Here is a 16,976-nt window from a genome sequence, read left to right on the forward strand (position 1 = left end):
TCAAATGTGGTCAATATATTTGAATAGCCAGGTGCTACTGTCTCACTCCTGTAATACTAGCTACTTAGGAGGCTGAGACCTGGAGATTTGAAGCCAGCTCTTACAGAAAACTGAGAGTCCACCTTTGAAATATCCACCAAAAAGCTGTGCTGGAGTAATGGTACAGATGGTTGAGGCTCGACTATGAGCAAGCAAGAATAAAGCAGCTTGAAGTGCCTCAGTTCAGGCCATGTACAAACAAACAAAACCCGTCACACATAAAGAAAGCCCTTTAGTGGGAGAGTTAATTCACAGCATTTTATTTAAGTTAACCCATCTCATTTGATAATATGACATTAACTATTGGAGGGGGCATTTCCACACACACGAATGATGTACCCCAATCCAGCTTACCCCCCAAGCACACTCTCCCCACTCCACATCCTCTTCTTAAAATAATCTCAGTGTCCCATTTCCCTATATGCCAAGGAACTACTTTGATCATATTCATCCACATTTTTCACCTCTTCCTCCCCGCCAAACCTCAGAGAGCACGTTTTACTTTCCTGTTATTAGTATGTATTACTTGTATCAAGGGGTTTTAGGATGGTACTTCAGACTTCCACATACATTAAACTGTGTTTCTTGCATTCCACACCCAGCCTACTAATCAACTGCTTTCACTCAGATCCATTACCCAGCTTCTGACATGGTTGCACTTTGTAACATAGGTTGGCAGGCCTGGGCAGCTGAGAAGTGTGATTTCTTTGGCCTTCTACAGTCCTGCCCCAGCCTGGGTCAGGGGAAGGAAAACTCTACCACGTGGCTTGAGAGGAAGGAGCATCAAGCAGGGACCACCAAACCCTTCAGGTTTCAGAGCTGGCTGTTCCAGGGGCCATATGCAGGGCAGGATTTCCTCTGGCGGAGGGCATCCTCACCCTGCTGCTGGGTCTCAGCAGGTGCGCTGGGCTTCTGTGTCATTCCTCAGCAAGGCCTTGTCTGGTCCTCCTTCTCGGTAGTTGGAGGTTTCCACAGATCAGGTCCCATCTCCCAGGTGCGTAATACATGTCTGTAGAACCCGGCACTGTGAGCATGTCTGTTTAAGTTGGTCCCAGTTTTACTTGGTATCCAGTTCTTTCTTAAGGAACAACTCACCTATTCAAGTTTAACCAGAGCACATGAAAGAAAGATGCCAAATTTGAGGTTCTTAAATAACTTAATACTTCCTAAAAAGTGGAATGATTGAGTAAATACAGCACCCCCAAACAGAAGAGACTGAATGTACAGAGAGAGTGAGTGTACATTCAAGTGCGTTTTTGGTGCTTTGGGCTAAAAGCGATCAAGATGGAGAGAGATGCTATCCCGAAGAGAAACGTCTGCAGGAACCAGAAGAGCTGAGTCCGGCTGTCTGTGATTCCTTTAGACCTGAAATAAAAGTGAGCAAAATTTAACCACCAGAAGTCTTTTAAAAAGTTCCATTGATTGCAGGGTAAAATACTGTCTTTTTTTCCTTTGATAATGTCCATTGTTTCACTGGATTTATTTTGCTGTGTCCCACAGGAATCTGCATGCTTAGGTCTCATTGTTTTCATCTTTTTTCCTCTCCAGATGCATCTTGAATGGTACACTGTCCTCAGAGGACCAGTCTGGCTGTTATTTGGGGGCACTTTTTCTCAGGTGCTTCTGACCACTGGATGGAGTCAAAAGCTCTAGTATGTCTTCAGAGATTTATTTCCCCCCTAGAACTGGGGCTTAAAGTTCAGGCCTGGCACTGTCCCTTAACTTTTTCCACTTAAGGCTGGCATTCTACCACCTGAGCCACAGCTCCACTTCTGGCTTTTTGCTGGTTAAATGGAGATAAGAGTTTCATGGACTTTTCTGAGTGGGCTGGCTTCAAATGGTGATTGTCACATTTCAGCCTCCAGAGTCGCTAAGATGACAGGGTGAGCCACTAGTGCCCAGGGAGAGCAAATGTTTTGAAGACAGACTAGAGGAGAATTCTGGCTTTGACCCCAATGGATGTGACCTGGATAATTACTTAAGAGCTCACATAGTTTTCTTGTATGAAAAATAGTATGGCTCTCACTCAGCTTTGATAGGATTTATACCACAACAGATGCAAAGTATACAAATGCAGGCCAAAAATGAGCTTCAAATCAAACCACTGGGATCGGGACAAAGGACTAATCACCTGAGTTCGGCCTCTCAGGTGAGAGTAGAGAAACATGGCTGTAGTGGGGACTACACACCCTTACAGAACTGCAGAATACTACGCTGGAGGGCCAAGAAGCCATGAAACACCGGAGGTTTAAAAGGAGGCTTGCCTGAAAGGCCCAAGTGACTGTTGAAGAGATATGCATTGGGCAGTTCCTTCCCCAAATACCCCTTTGGGCTAGAGGAATGGCTCAAATGGTGGAGCTCCTGTCTAGTGACCTCAAAGCTAGGAGTACAAACTCCAGAACCAGCAAAAACAAACAAAAATCCTAAAACAACCATGCGCAATAATACACTATCATATTAGGTAATTTCCTAGAAATAAACAACAGAGGTAAGTTACTTTTGTTCAGACAAAAGTGATGAGCTGCAGAGCAATTTCATGTGATCACAATCAGCTTTTGGATGATAATTTTCTATTTATGCTTACATAAAGTACAAAGATAAAGAGATTTTTTTTTTGCATTCTCTTACAATCTTAATCTATGTGGGCAGGTGGTGACTCCACTTGTAGCGTGTCTTTAACTTGTAATGTACCCCACCACTGTCTGTGGAGCCTATGTTTGAAGCAAGCCCCATCAGATCAGGACATCTGGGTCTGGAAATTAGACAACAGATTTTAAATATTAGACTCTGAAGAAGCTTTTCAGGTGATATAGATAAAATCAGGCTTCAGAATCATTGGCCTAGGTCAGAAACACCTCTTCTACAAACCTGAAGACCGCCCCTAACATTTTTTTTTTGTGGTAGGACTAGACAGAGAGCTTTTAAAACAAAAGTCATCTAAGTAACTAACCATCATAAATGAATGGTACTCATTCATCAACTATTTGCTGAGAACTCTCTCTGTGCCAGACTCACACATTAGGTATAGGGGTTCAGGCTCTACCTGAGAGTGCTCTCAGCCTATGGAACTGTGCTGCTTCCTTGCAACCTACATTAAACACCAGAGGAAAGGGGACAAAGACCTATTACAAAGACTTACTTGCACAATACCATGGCATATAAGGACTCTCCCAGATGGATCAGCCAGGCAAGCCAAAACCTGAAGTAAAAGAAACCAAAAGGCCTGTTGAGTAGGAGGTGATAGTCACCTGTTGGTGAAATCTAACAAAGAAACTAAAAGGAAAGGTATGTTAATGTGACTAGTATCAATTAAAAATCACAAGAGAGACCTGATTGGCAGGACAACCCATTTCTGCCGCTCTCCTTACCCATTGTGTAAGAGGGTGTGATGGTGGTCCACCAGGTACCGTGTGAAGGACCCCAGGGGCCCGAGGCTCCGGTAAGGGATACTCTGGGGCCAGAAGACAACCCACTGAAACAGAACCAAAGGCACAGAATAACTAGTAGGTTACTTAAAAGCAAATTTTCTCCCTTTTTTTTTGAGAGCAGCTATCAAATAAGATTGATTCTATAAAAACAACTACAGATCAAAGAAACTCTATAAACAAATGCATCTGATCCCCAGTTCTTGACTTTTAGCAACTTAATTGGAGGAGATGTATGCAGAGTAAGACCCGTGCTTGTCAGATTCAGTGCCCAGGCTAGCTTACTTTCTTTCTGAACATCAGGAAAAACATTTTATGTTGTTAACGATTTTTTTTAAAAAAAGTGTTTATATACTTTGGCTATCTTCTTATTGCAGAAATTATGGCTTGATTCAAACTCCCATTTAATTTACTACTCCAGGGGAGAATAGTGAAAGAGGTGACTTTGATCAAGATGCATTGCATTCACAACCCGACATGCTGAACTGAAACCCCTGCATATGACTATTTCAAGGTTAAAAAAAAAACAACAAAAAACAAAACAACAAAACAAAAACCTCCCTCCCCCCTCCCCCTTTTTTTGTTGATCTTTCCCAGAATGATGATCTACTTCACAGAGTTGGAAAAAAACGCGATCAGGTTTGTGAAATTCTAACAGTAACTCCTGAGTCATCTAAGGTTTCTGTAGTATCAACTTCCCTGCCACCTAGCTGGCAATCTCTGACATCATGCGCTGACACCTCCAGACTTCATTGTTCCATTCAGATCCACCGTGCTCCAAAGCCAATGTGTGGTGTTACATACAAAATGAAAGCATCAGTTGCCACTGCATCCTCCTTAACCAACCGAACAGGAGAGGCGGTTTTTCCACCTGCTACACACTAGGTAAGTTTGAGACGCAGACTCAGAGGAGGGAAGTGTGCTGGGCCTCCGTGACAGGCCCGGACAGACACGGTCAGGCGCGGCTGACACACGGGCTCCCCCGATTCAGGACAAACGCCCGTTCTCCAGGTTCTCCTGCGAGATATCGCGAACGAGCTCTACTTTCCTTCCTAATTAAGCCATCTTGCCCCCCTCCTCCACCATGCATTCCCCCGATCATCCTATAAACAGCCTGCCAGCCAGGCACCAGTCGCCCTGGCCAGCAGAACCGACTGGCGCAGCTCCGCCTAGACAGCAGTGTCCTGGAATCCAGCCCATCCTTTACATTCACCCCCTGGGTTCCCGTATCCCAAGCAATTCCAGCGGCTTCACACACAGGCCCATGGCGGTCAACTCCACCACCCCACTCCGGGCCTCGCAACCTCTGCGGGAGGAGGACTCAGGGCCCGAACATCCGGGAACAGAATCCTTCCCATTGAGCCCACCCAGTAGCCGCTGACGCCGGTCACCCAGGCAACCGCCTGGCGCGCGTGCGCAGGAAAGACCACCTCTCCCGCCCACCCACAGCGCCAGGGCGCCAGGAGGGCGGGCTGGGCCCCAAATGGACGCGCCGCGCCGCACACGCCTTACCGCGCCGTATCCCAGCAGCAAGGCAGTGACCAGTGAGGGCAAAGGTCGGGCTTTACGGAAAAAGGTGGAGGCGTTCCGGCGGACCTCGGTCCTCGGAACCGCCACCATCTTGAACGTCTAAGACTCGGAGCTGTCCACACCCCCATCCAGGAAAACCTGACGGGCCGGATTCTCAGGACTCCGCACTCGGCGAACCCCCGGCTCGCGTGCGCGCCTGCACTGCCCTGCCACCGGAAGCGTTCAGGAGTCCGCACTGCGCGTGCGCGCCTTCTAGTCCTGGCCCACCGCGCACGCGCGTCTTCTGCTCCCAGCGGCAGCAGAGACGCGGCGGAGAGGAGCCGACCGAGACGCCCACACCCGCCGCGGGCCGCTGTCCTTACCGTGTAGTAGCTGAAGGATACGGTGATGACCGTGAACCAGAACAGGCTGCCCCTCCGGAAGTAGGTGGCGTCGCTCGTGGCCGCTGCCATCGCTGCAGCAAATGCTGCGGCATGCACCGCTGCAGCTGGTGTGAGCCAGGACCTGGGTGGGGGAGGAGAATCCTCCCGCCACAAGGGAAGGGGCGGGGCTTGGGGAGAATCCTCCCCCCATAGGTGGAAGCAGGGGCGTGGCTTGGGAGCACCCCCCCCCCCCCATAGATGGAGAAAATTGCAGATTCTAAAGCTCTGCAAACTAGTTTATCTGTACAGTGCCTGCCGAGCATGCACAGGCCCTGGATTTATTTTTTTATTTTTTTTAAAGGGTCTCTTAGTTATCATGACATACTATAGTTGGCATGCAAAAATCTATACATAGAGCAATGGAAACCAATGCTCAGATGTAGATCTGATGTATATCACTTATTTTGTGGTGAGGGTAATGCTCCAATAAAGTAGGAATAAGAGGCTAATCCACTAAACTATTCTGAGCAATTTGTTACCTACTTGGGAAAAAAAAATAACCTCTATTTTCCACCACTACACACAAATCCACCACAAATGCAGCGTCATAGAGCATAGAGATAAATAGTCCTCCCGAGAGATTTTTGACTCCTGGTAGGACAGTACAATTGGCCTTTTGCAGAGTTGCTGCTGGGAAAGGCCAGGTGTGGCTCTCTCCCACGGAACAGTCCAGGAGAGCAGGAAGCAGGCCGCTGCACTGAGTACCTTGAGCCTCCATTAAGGTAGTTTGCCTAATAAATCTCCTTAAGGTTATTTCTCAGAAATAATATTCCACAAGCTACCACAACCAAGAGCTGAACCTTCCTTCATTACAATGCCAGTATCTCTGTTGTATACCAGACAAGCACCAAGACCACTGCTCACGGAGACAGAAAAGACAAAGTTTATTTCCACCATACAGGGCACGGAGGCTTGCAGTCGAGATCTAGACTTTGCAGCCCCAAGTCTCTCTGTAGCTCAGGGTTTTTAAGCACAAAAGCTGCAAGTACCACATGAAGGTGGTCAAGCAAGTAAAAAACAAGTTAAGCAAGTCATTTACAGAAGCAGAATTCAGTGGTTAGGTTAACAGAATATTAGCTCATTTTTAACATTGTTGCTGTGGCTCCTAGGACAGCATAATCACACTCTGGAAACTTGGAAGTTTTCCTTGGTCATAAGTCCATTCCTCTGGAGCTGATATCCCCCATTTAAGCAAGCTTGTAGTTACAGAAGCAGACCTAGCAGCTAGTAGAAGGACCGCATTCCAGACGCTTTGATTGTTTGGTTGGCTGACATTTACCAGAATATGCCTCTGTATTTTGTTTGAGTTTGCCCTTCCCTAGGCCCACCACTTTACCTAGGTTTACTGGTTCTAGAGTATCAAAGAAAAGGGGGTGGGGGAATCTTTCCTTGGTCCTCAAGAGCTAACGGTTCTTTTCCATGACTTGGAATGGGCCTGTTGCTGCACAACAGGCATCCATACAGACATGATGAGATGACACTTTTATCCCCTCCTGAATAAACATTTCCCATTCAAATAAACTGCATGTTTTGGTGCCAATTCTTCTGATTTCCTTATTTGCTACAAAGAAACATTGCTTGAATGACAGCTGTTCTTGATGTTCTGATTCTGTTCCTGCTCAGAGGTGGGATGCTAAGATAAACCATGGAAAGTTTCCAGAATCCCATCCAGCATCATAGACAGGGGTGTGGGAATCTAAATAAACTAAGAATATGATTACAACATTGAGTGGGTGACCAGAGAGTTCAAAACAATTCGTGTGTGTGTGTGTGTGTAAGTAAAAAAGTGTGAACTTGAGTGAAGAAATATGAGGCTGGAAAGGCAGGAAGAGTCCTGATCAAGAATGGTATTGGGAATTATCTGAGATGTTTTAATTGATTGCTTAGTCAAGGTGAGTTAGTGAAATTGTTGATGCTTTATAATAATTATATATATTTTAAACAATAGGGGATTATTGAAAATGTCTGATGTACCTGGAGGGAGGCAAAATTGGAAGCAGGGACATGAAAGATTGCCTTAGAAATATGATGAAGATGCAAAAAGGTTTCTATTATTTTAACTATTTCAAAAGTGTTTGGGGCCTGGTACTCTCTCTTGCTAGTAAGCCTAGCAACTCAGAGGCTGAGATCTGAGGATCAAGTTTCAAAGCCAGCCCGGGCAGGAAAGTCCATAAGACTCTTATCTCCAATTAACCACCAGAAAATCGGAAGTGGCGCTGTGGCTCAAGGTGGTAGAGTGCTAGCCTTGAGCCGAAGAGCTCAAGGGCAGCACCAGACCCAGAATTCAAGCCCCATGACCAAGAAAAATAAAGTTTGGGAGAGGCATCATTGGCTCATGTCTGTAATCTCTGCTATTCAGGAGGCTGAGCACTGGGGATAATGGTTCAAAGCCATCCTGGCAGGAAAGTTTATGAGACTCTTAAATAAGCCAGTAAAAAGCATCTTCCTCCTCCTTCAGCCTCCAGAGTTCTGAGATCATAGGGCTGTGTGACCACACCATACTTTGTTGTTTTGTTTGTTCTCTCCTTTGAGATCACACTTAACTTGGATGCACTAATAGTAGTAGGCAAAAAAACACTCTAAAAACTAAGTTTGTCCTCTAAGACCTTTAAAATTGCTGACCCCCAAAAGATGTACGTAAAAACCCAACATGTTAATAAGCAAAGATTGTTATATATCGTATTTTTAGCAAAGGTTATTATTTATTATCATGATTGTTTTTATTACACAGAGGCAGGCTGGAAGTGTGCCTCAAGTTAGTAGCACAGCAGCTGTGAGGCAAAAAACAAAGTGAGAGCCCGAGGCCCTGAATTTTTCTTTCCAAAAATCTGTTAAAAGCCACTTTACTGAATCATTAGTTTTCCAATTTCCTTAAATATGTGGGCTTGTATTGTGATGGGAATGTTCAAAAGCTTTATTGAGCATGTTCCCTTTGAGTCATGAAAAAGCAAAATGCTACATTTTTGAACACCAAAGGTAAAATACCTTTGAATTATGTGAAACATTTCGTATCACCCAAATATTGGGAATAGAACTTCAGCATTTCACTGGATCACCAACATGGAGAAAATGTCCCTAAATTCCTGAGAGGGAGAATTATAAGCAATAACAAAACAGAAAGAAATTCACAAGCTTCCAGTGTTCTTTTGGTGGGCCATAGGGCTTGAACTTTGGGCCTGGGCACTGTCCTTAATCTCTTCAGCTCAAGGTTACCGCCCTACCCCTGTAGCCACAGTGCCACTCCCTCTTTTTTCTTTCTTTCTTTCTTTTTTTTCATGTCCTGGGGGCTTGGTCTCAGGGCCTGAGCACTGGCCGTGGGCATTCCTCAAGGCTTGTGTAGTACCACTAGAGCCACAGCAACACTTCTGGCTTTCTCTGTGTATGTGGTACAGAGAAATAGGCCATGTTCCTGGCTTGGTACCATTTTCTTTTTTATCCATATAATACCTTAAATTATCTCCTCAAAATTGTCTCTGGTGAAATCCTTTTCTTGCTGGACCCCTGGGCCTCCCATCTAATCAGGTGAATATGGGATCAGAGGTGCAGAGCCTGGGAAACTGGCTGGCCTGGGGCAGTCAATTGCTCACAGAAGATAGGACACAGCCAAGTGGCAGACATAGGCAGGGCATCCCAGAACCATATACATCTATCAAACTTGAGGAAATAGACATCTGATTCACCTTTGTCTTTTTAAACTCCTATGCCAACCAATAATTTAGTAGTATGGATAAGCAAATGTATACAAAAAAAGCTATAGACCCACCACAATTGTGGCCTTGTGGTAGAGGGCTTGCCTAGCATGTATGAATTCTTGTGTATCAGATACACAGAAAAAGCCAAGAGTGATGCTGAGGCTCAAGTAGCAGATTTCATGTCTTGAGAAAGCTCAAGGACAGTGCTCATGCCCTGAGTTCAAGCCCCAGGTCTGGCCAAGAAAACAAACAGAAACAAACCCAAAACTAAAACCTGGGCTGGGAATGTGGCTTAGTAGTAGAGTGCTTGCCTACCATTCCTGCATCTCTGGGTTCGATCCCTCAGTACCATATAAATAGAAAAACCCAGCAGTGGCACTGTGGCTCAAGTGGTAGAATGCTAGCCTTCAGCAAAAGAAGCTCAGCTCCAAATTCAAGCCCAGGAATGGTTAAATAAAATTAAATAACCCCCCAGAAGAACCTATTGTAATTCTTTGAAAAATAATTAATGAGGGTGGATCCCTTTTGTAGCTCATGCTGATCTTGGGATAGCTATGCAGGCCTGGCTGACCTTGAACTCATGATCCTGCTGCAGGTTTCTGAACATTGGGGTTACAGGGGTGCAGCTAACACAGGGATTTTGTTGTTTGACCCCCCTTTCCCCCACATTGCCCTTTGGGAAGGAAAACACTGAAAAGTTTTGAGCTGAAGAGTTCAGGGCAGTGCCCAGGCTAAGAGTTCAAGCCTCATAACAAAAGGAAGACAAGTTTATTTAAAAATGACTCCTATTTATTATAATTAATAGAAGGGTTATATTCACAAGACAGAAGGTGCATTACCTCACAAATATTGATACCCTTTCTCATGTCTTGGTCCCCATTTTCCTCCCATACCCCCATCCCTCATCTTGTTTTCCCCCTTCCCTATCCTATTTCAAATAACCAAATACATTATATCAGATAACTAGTTGAAACACTGTAACAATATGAGATAACCAAGGGACAGCAAAAGAAATGAGAGACATTAAGGACAACAATCACTCCTTATATTGCTTTTGTTTCTACATACTGGAGGTCCTTTCATTTCGCATCATTCTATATGGCCTTATGTATCTGGTTTTGTTCTATTGTAAATCTCTGCTAGGGGAGCCCAAGGTTTCTACTGATTATGACAAATGAGGGAAACCATTGAGCCTAAGTTCCTTTGAATCTGGCTTACTTCACTTAATATGATTTTTTTCTAAGTATTTCCATTTCCTTAAAAAAATGACTCCTAACAATATATGCAAAAACCTATATTAATCAATAACTCAAGTAATATTCCCTTTCTTTTCCTCCCTCTATCTTGTCTTCCCATTTTCTCCCTCCATTTCCAGACCTCCCTTTATTCTAACCTCTTTCCCTCCATTATTTCTTCTCTTTCCTCTCTCCTGCCCTCTCTCTTTCTATTTCTGAGCCCTCCCTACTCCCTCATCCCCCTCAACTGGCTCTACCACCACCAGTATGTCCTTGAGGCAAAGTCACTTATTGCCTAGGTAAATCACAAAGTAGCTCCAGTGGATTTTTAATCCTTATTCCTCCTATCTAAGTGTCCGTAGTGCTGGGATGATAGGTATGTAGAACCCAGGCATTCAGGCACATTCTTGTGGTTTCAGTGGCCTGTGTCCAGACCCACCTTTCTGCTCTTGGCTGACCATGGTGAGGATCCAAGACCTGGAGTGGAGGGTGCAGAGCTCTTGGTAGAATTCCTTTCACCTTCTTATTTTGTGAAGTTTCCTTTTTCTCCTTGAGTGTGTAGCCATCCTAATGAGACTTCCTGTTCATTGTTATGCCCAGCGGAGGGGTCCCCCAATGAAGACCACCGAGATCGAGGAGTCTGAAACGCAACAGCAAGGGTTTATTGCAGGATACCAGCCTGCTGGGAACTCACCCTCTAGCTCGGAGGAGAGAGAGTTCCCGGCTACATTTTGCACAGTCCTTTTAAAGGCAAAAACCACAAACTGACTGTTTGAGCAAGCAGGTATGTCTTGCACGTACACTTCTTCCTTATTCTTATTCCATTTATAATTTTTATACAATTATTGAACAGAAATCATTTAGCAAGCATTCTTGAAGAATTATTTAGCAAGCATCTTTTACAAGCCATTTTTGTAACCTAATGAAAGGGCCTTAGGAAATACAGAACTGGACACTTACTTGTTGAGAAGTTAATTTTCACTTAAGGGTTTTAAGAGAGTATCTGAGGGGAACTTAGGGGGATTTCTGGTCCCTCATCCCTCCCCCCTTTTTTGCCATTAACAGATCCAATCATGGATCTTGCCTTTCAAGGGGAGTCCTGAAACTCTACTTGTGCATAATGACTTCTTTGATCATAAGTTTACTCATTGGCGTCAACAGCTAGGCTCTCGTAATAATGAGTCTCCTGCAGGCTCATCAGTTGTATGGATTCTATCCTGCTTTGAATGAATTGCCTAGCTTTATTGATAATACAGGGCCCAAAGATTAATGTTATAATAACAATAACTAATGTTCCTAATAAAGTAGGTATTAAAGCTGCAAGCCAAGGGGAATATCCAAACCATCTTTCAAACCAGTTTTGTTTTGATTCATACTCTTTTTGTCTTTTTTCTAGCCCTTCTCTAACTTTAGCCATATTATCCTTTACAAGCCCTGAGTGATCTACATAAAAACAACATTCTTCTCCTAATGCAGCACAGAGTCCTCCCTGCTGTAACAATAATAAATCGAATCCCCTTCTATTCTGGAGAACCACCTCTGATAACGATGTTAGGGATTCTTGCAGATGAGTGATAGATTCCTTTATCCTTTTGATATCTTCATCTGTAGACATTCTTAAATCATCATAATATCCTTTTTGTTGGACTAGGGAAATTATTCTTGTACTAAATCCCCCTAAGCTGGCTCCTAACAATAAGCTTAGGTAATGGCTGTAAAGGGCTCTCTTTTTGTTCTAGGACCATGTTTTAGATTATATCTCTTCCAAGAATTCGTCCAGCTATTGAAGAAATCTGCATCTGAATAATATGTAATAATGGGCATTAATCGTACTAGCACACAAGATTCTTTAAGACTTTTTAAAACAGTGGAATGTACACAAGAGGTGAGACCTGTTTTGGAACAAATCCACCAATCAATAGCCAGTTCCTAAAGCTCTACTTATGACCTGTTTACATATTTGGGCCATTTCCTTTTCTGGATTTTCCACACAGACTCCTGATCCTGTTATTTGAGTGAAATTGAGTCCCACCTTTGACTTCCATCTGCAAGCATTGTCCCTAGTGGTAATGGATACTATATCAGTAACAGCTATAGCCTTATAATAAGGCGGGGCATCATCGTAACAAAGCCAGCAAGATTTTGTTAAATTAGGCTTAGTGTAATTTAAATTTATATAAGCTTTTTGCATTACATCCAATAGGATATTTTTATGATCCTTATTAGATATATAAGTAAGGGAAGTCTTTGTTCCTTGACTAATATGGGCTTAGTAATAGGTGTGAGTTTTGTAGTGGGTTCAGTACTGGGTTCAGTAGTGGGTGATGGTAATTGGAGTTTAGCTGTAGGATTTTTAGAAAGCTTGAGGGTAAATAGGATGCCTGCTTCTCCAGTTGGAATAGATCCATTTCTCCCCATATAACATTTATGAAGTTTAAGACCCCATGTTTTGCCTAATCCCCAAGTTTGGTCCAATGCCCCTTTCTCTGTAAATTTTAACTTAACCTGGGGTCCATTCCTAGTCACCTGTATGTAGTCTTCTCCAGTCGTTGTCCAATCTGTAGCATAAGTCTCACATCCCCAGCGGGCACAGTAAAACTCTTGGGGTCCTCCACAGGTTGAATAGCCTGTTGGCTGAGGGCAAATATAAAAAGAACAGAACGCGCACTGGGGGGGGGGGGCGTTTCCAAGCCCTGAAGTGAAGGCGGGCTGGGTGTCTTTTCCTATTTGACACAGATCAAAGCTTAATTCTGGAAACCAAGGGATTTGGGGTCCAACATGAGTAAGGAGAATCTGTTGTCCTTTAGTTACTGGGTTCTCAATTACCCATTCCCAGTTAAAAGGGGTATGGGGGTTAACATTAGACCTGCCACAGGGAAGAAACAAAATGAAAATAATTGTAAAACTTCATCCAATTCTTAGTCCAACTTTTTCTTTAAGCGAATGCACAATGGCTGAGTCAGATGTTTGGAGACCTCCCATGTTTCACCATGGTAGTCTTCTTTTTTTTTTTTTTTTTGCCAGTCCTGGGCTTGAGCTCAGGGCCTGAGCACTGTCCTTGGACTTTCTCAAGGCTAGAGCTCTACCACTTGAGCCTCAGCACCACTTCCGACTTTTTTCTATGTATGTGGTACCGAGGAATCGAACCCGGGTCTTCATGCATGCTAGGCAAGCACTTTAACCACTAGGCCAAACTCTCGGCCCCACGGTAGTCTTCTTTTAAGGCAAAGGGGTCCACTGGCTTGGCCTGTGAATGATGAATCCAGGTGGTGATTCTGTCTACCTTGAGGGCCGTGGGGGCTGTCAGCAACACGACGAAGGGTCCTTTCCAGCGTGGCTCCAAGTTTTTAGAGCTGTGCCTTCGGATGAGTACCCAATCACCGGGTCTAAATAAACGGGGGTTTGGAATAGAAGCTGAATCATAAAGGGCTTTAAGTTAGGGCCATACATTTTTATGCACAAGCTGCAAATAATCAAGTTTGTTTAAGAGCTTTATATCATCTAACTCAGTTACCAAATCTACTTGTAGGCTTGGAATAATAGGTAGGGGATACCCATACATCATTTCAAAGGGGGTAAAGCCTAATTGATGCGGAGAATTTCTTACTCTAAATAAAGCAAAAGGAAGAAGTGTCTCCCAGTCTGCGCCAGTCTCCAAGGCTAATTTTGTTAAGGTCTCTTTTAGGGTCCAATTCATCCTTTCCACTTGTCCTGAGCTCTGGGGCCTATAGGCACAATGCAATTTCCACTCTGCCCCCAGTGCAGAAGCTGTTCCCTGACTTACTTTTGAGACGAAGGCTGGTCCATTATCTGATCCTATAGTGGATGGGAAGCCACACCTGGGTAGGAGTTCTTCCAGGATCTTTTTGGCTACAACAGTTGCAGTCTCATGTTTCCTGGGGTAGGCCTCGACCCATCCTGAAAAAGTATCTACAAAAACTAGCAAATATTTATATCCAAACTTTCCTTGTTTAATTTCTGTAAAGTCTACTTCCTAATACACACCTGGCCTGTCCCCTCGGAGACGGGCTCCTTTTGATAATGGCTGACTAGGGGCATTTGTCAGTTGACAAGCCTTACAATGTTTAACAATGTCTTCAATAAGTTGGTTCCCTTGTCTGATCTTTACCTGGTAGTGTCGAAGTAAATCTTGCATTCTTCGAGTTCCTATGTGAGAAGTTCGGTGGATGTTTTTTAAGGACCTCTTTACCCAGTTCCTGTGGCAATGTAAGCTTTCCCTCACAAGTTCTCCACCAATCCTTGTTGCCTTCTCTGTCTGGGGGTTTATGAGCCATGGGAATTTTTGCTTTCCATTTCAAGTCTTCTTGTGAGTATTGAGGCATGGAAGGTCATGCCCGTGGCCCTGGGTCTATTAGAGTCAGTACTCCCGTGTTAGGCTGGAAGGCTGTTTCCTTAGCAGCTAGGTCGGCTAAGTTATTTCCTTTGGTCACTGCATCAGTTCCTTTTTGGTGACCAGGGCAATGCACAATAGCAATCTTTGTGGGCCCCTAAAGGGCTTGAATAACACTCATAATTTCACATTTGTTTCTGATGGTTTTTCCTTCTGCTGTCAGTAGCCCTCTCTCTTGGTATATAGCCCCGTGGACATGCACAGTGGCAAAAGCATATCGGCTGTCTGTGTAGATATTTAGTCTCTTTCCTTTTCCCATCTGCAGGGCCTTGGTTAGAGCCAGTAACTCTGCCTTTTGTGCAGACATCCCTAGAGGGAGTCCTTCACCCACACTAGCTCAGTGTCTGTAGTAACTGCCGTGCCTGCGTACCTCTTTCCATCTCAAATGAAGCTGCTTCCATCCGTAAACCAAGTGTGGTCAGCGTGTTGTAATGGCGAGTCCAGCAGGTCTGGTCTAAGGCTGTGTGCGTGGGCCAGAATCTGCTCACAGTCATGCAGAGGTGGGTCCAAGTCTGGATCTGGTAGTAAAGTCGCTGGATTCAAGGCTGTAGGTACGCAAAAGCTGATTCGCGCGGGGTTAAGTAATAGAGTCTGGTAATGGACCATGCAGGCATTGCTCATCCACCGGTCAGGTGGTTGTTTGAGCACTCCTTCTATAGCATGTGGAGTGGCCACAGTTAAATTTTATCCCCAAGTCAGTTTATCAGCATCCTTTACTAGGAGGGCTACTGCCGCTATTATTCTTAAGCATGGGGTCCACCCAGCAGCGATAGGTAAGCTACTGGCCATTTCCAGGGTCCAATTGGCTGAGTGAGCACCCCCTTTGCTATTCCTTTATTCTCTGCCACAAACAACATGAAAGGTTTGTTACATCAGGTAAGCCCAAGGCAGGGGCTTCTAAGAGACTCTTTTTGATTGCCTCACAAGCCTGCATTTGGGTATGGACAATCTGGGATCACCAGGAAGGAGTGAGTCACTCTTCCAACTCCTAAGTCCACAGTTCTTTTGGTAGTCCAAGCACACAGTTTTGGTCCAGTAGCCCCTGCACCCATGTGCGCTTCCCTGACAATGGACCACCCAGTGTCAGGAGTACAGATTTATCAGCCCCAGTGTCTACCATAAATTGGACTGGTTTCCCCTCCACTTTGAGAGTTACCCTAGGCTTGGAGAGGGGGACGGAGCCCTGGCCCCTCTAATCACTGACTTCCTCCTGAGTGGTCAGGATTGGGGTGCATTTACCCCCTTGGAAGTTCTTTTTCTTGCTGTTCCTAGGGCATTCCTTTGCCCAGTGTCTTTCTTCCTTGCAATATGCACACGGATTCTTCCCTAATTTTGATCTTCTGTTTTTCTCTTCAGGTTTACCAATGGTGGCTGGAGTACTTGCTCCATTTGCCTCTGTTGTCCATCCAAAATCCTTTTTATCTGTCTTTCTTGTCTTCTGTCTCCCTGATCCTCCCTCTCCTATCTCTCTCTCTCTCTTCTTTCTCCTTTCTGTCTTCAGTCTCTCTCTTATTATACACTTTCTCTGCTACAGCTACCAATTCTCTCAATCCTTTCTCATCTGGTCTTTCCAAGGACTGCAATTTCTTCCTGATATCGGGTGCTGCTTGATTGATAAAGGCTAAAATAACTGCCTGTCTGTTCTCTTTTTGCTCGGGGTCATAAGGGATATATTGCCTAAAAGCTGCCATGAGTGTCTCTAAATAGGCTGCTGGACTTTCAATAGCTCCCTGTCTTACATCATAAAGTTTGACCTTATTAGTAGGCTTGCAGCTGCAGCCTTGAGACCTGCCGACAGAGCCTGGCCATAGACTCGAAGACGCTCCCTACCTTCCGCCTCGTTGTAGTTCCAATTGGAGTGTTCGGATGGAAAAGCAGCTGCAATCAAAGTAGGGTCCGTGGTGGGGTCCCCGGTAGTGCCTGGGACCAGCCTGCGGGAGTTCTCCAGGATTCTGTCTCGTTCCTCTGTTGTGAACAGAACTCCCAGGAGCTGTTGGCAATCATCCCAAGTGGGCTGGAGGGTGAAAAGAACAATTTCTAACAAGTTAATAAGGTCTTGGGGGTCCTTTGAAAAAGGGGTGTTTTGAGCTTTGCAATGGTAGAGGTCGCTAGTAGCGAATGGCCAGTAGTGGAAACTTTGGTTGCCCTGGTGTCTGAGGGTCCTGTAGGACTCAAGGGCCAGGCAATAGTAGAATCGGCTTGTGGGGTCCCTGCATGCCTAC

At 44.8% G+C, this 16,976-nt stretch overlaps 1 protein-coding gene across 2 annotated transcripts; it reads right to left on the reverse strand.

Moving 5' to 3' along the window:
• Positions 1-270: 270 nt before the first annotated feature.
• Positions 271-5,516, reverse strand: Tmem254 (transmembrane protein 254). Of its 2 annotated transcripts, none has more exons than XM_090346677.1 (4): positions 5,357-5,516; positions 3,408-3,511; positions 3,179-3,238; positions 271-1,404 (listed from the first exon to the last, which is right to left on the reverse strand). In XM_090346677.1, exons 1-4 carry the CDS (start codon positions 5,444-5,446, stop codon positions 1,284-1,286), a joined length of 375 nt encoding a protein of 124 aa, XP_090202803.1. In that variant the 5' UTR covers positions 5,447-5,516; the 3' UTR covers positions 271-1,283. The 2 variants fall into 2 exon arrangements, with proteins under 2 accessions (XP_090202803.1, XP_090202802.1); XM_090346676.1 differs by lacking the exon at positions 5,357-5,516 and adding an exon at positions 4,977-5,207.
• Between the last annotated feature and the right edge of the window lie 11,460 nt (positions 5,517-16,976).

The sequence above is a fragment of the Megascapheus bottae genome, chromosome 15, assembly GCF_031878675.1.
Source record: "Megascapheus bottae isolate mThoBot1 chromosome 15, mThoBot2.hap1, whole genome shotgun sequence".
Lineage (NCBI taxonomy): Eukaryota > Metazoa > Chordata > Mammalia > Rodentia > Geomyidae > Megascapheus > Megascapheus bottae.